General features: G+C 63.4%; 1 protein-coding gene across 1 annotated transcript in view; it reads left to right on the plus strand.

Moving 5' to 3' along the window:
• EMH_0060840 (uncharacterized protein) overlaps positions 1-513 on the plus strand; it is a gene marked incomplete at both ends in the record, with an annotated part of 3,191 nt that overhangs the window by 955 nt on the left and 1,723 nt on the right. Inside the window, 2 exon segments of the mRNA XM_013497833.1 lie at positions 53-280; positions 351-511. Coding sequence (XP_013353287.1) covers positions 53-280; positions 351-511 — 389 coding nt within the window.

Consider the following 513-nt stretch of genomic DNA (forward strand, 5'->3'; position numbering starts at 1 on the left):
CGCAGGCTCTTACCCTGCTGCTGGTGCTGCTGCTGCTGCTGCTGCTGCGCAGTTGCAGCAGCAGCAGCAACAAGGAGTAGTTGGGACGACTGGAGCAGCAGCAGCTTCAGCAGGAGCACCAGCAGCAGCAGCAGCTGCTGCTGCTGCGGGGGCTGTGATGAATGGAGGGGGCGGCAGCAGTATCTTTGAGTCTGCAGACGAACGCGCGGCCCTAGATGCAAGCGAATACGCCCTGCGGCTATCTCATCTGCTGTGGGGTGCTGTTGAGGTGGAGGTGGCTGTGCGGGAGCTGCAGGACATAGGGGCTCAGCAGCAGGCAGCGGGCGGTGCTGGTGCTGCTGCAAGTGCAGCGGCTGAGAAGGCTAAGGCAGCAGCAGCAGCAGCAGCAGCAGCTGCAGCAGCTGCAGCTGCTGGTGGTGGTGCTTCTGCACCGACTGCTGCAACCGCAGCGAACAGCAGCGCCGGCAGCAGCAGCAGCAACAGCAGCAGCAAAAGCAAACGCTCCCAGTCACA

Source organism: Eimeria mitis, genomic scaffold (assembly GCF_000499745.2).
Source record: "Eimeria mitis Houghton genomic scaffold, Emh_scaff2969, whole genome shotgun sequence".
In the NCBI taxonomy this organism is placed as follows: Eukaryota; Apicomplexa; class Conoidasida; order Eucoccidiorida; family Eimeriidae; genus Eimeria; species Eimeria mitis.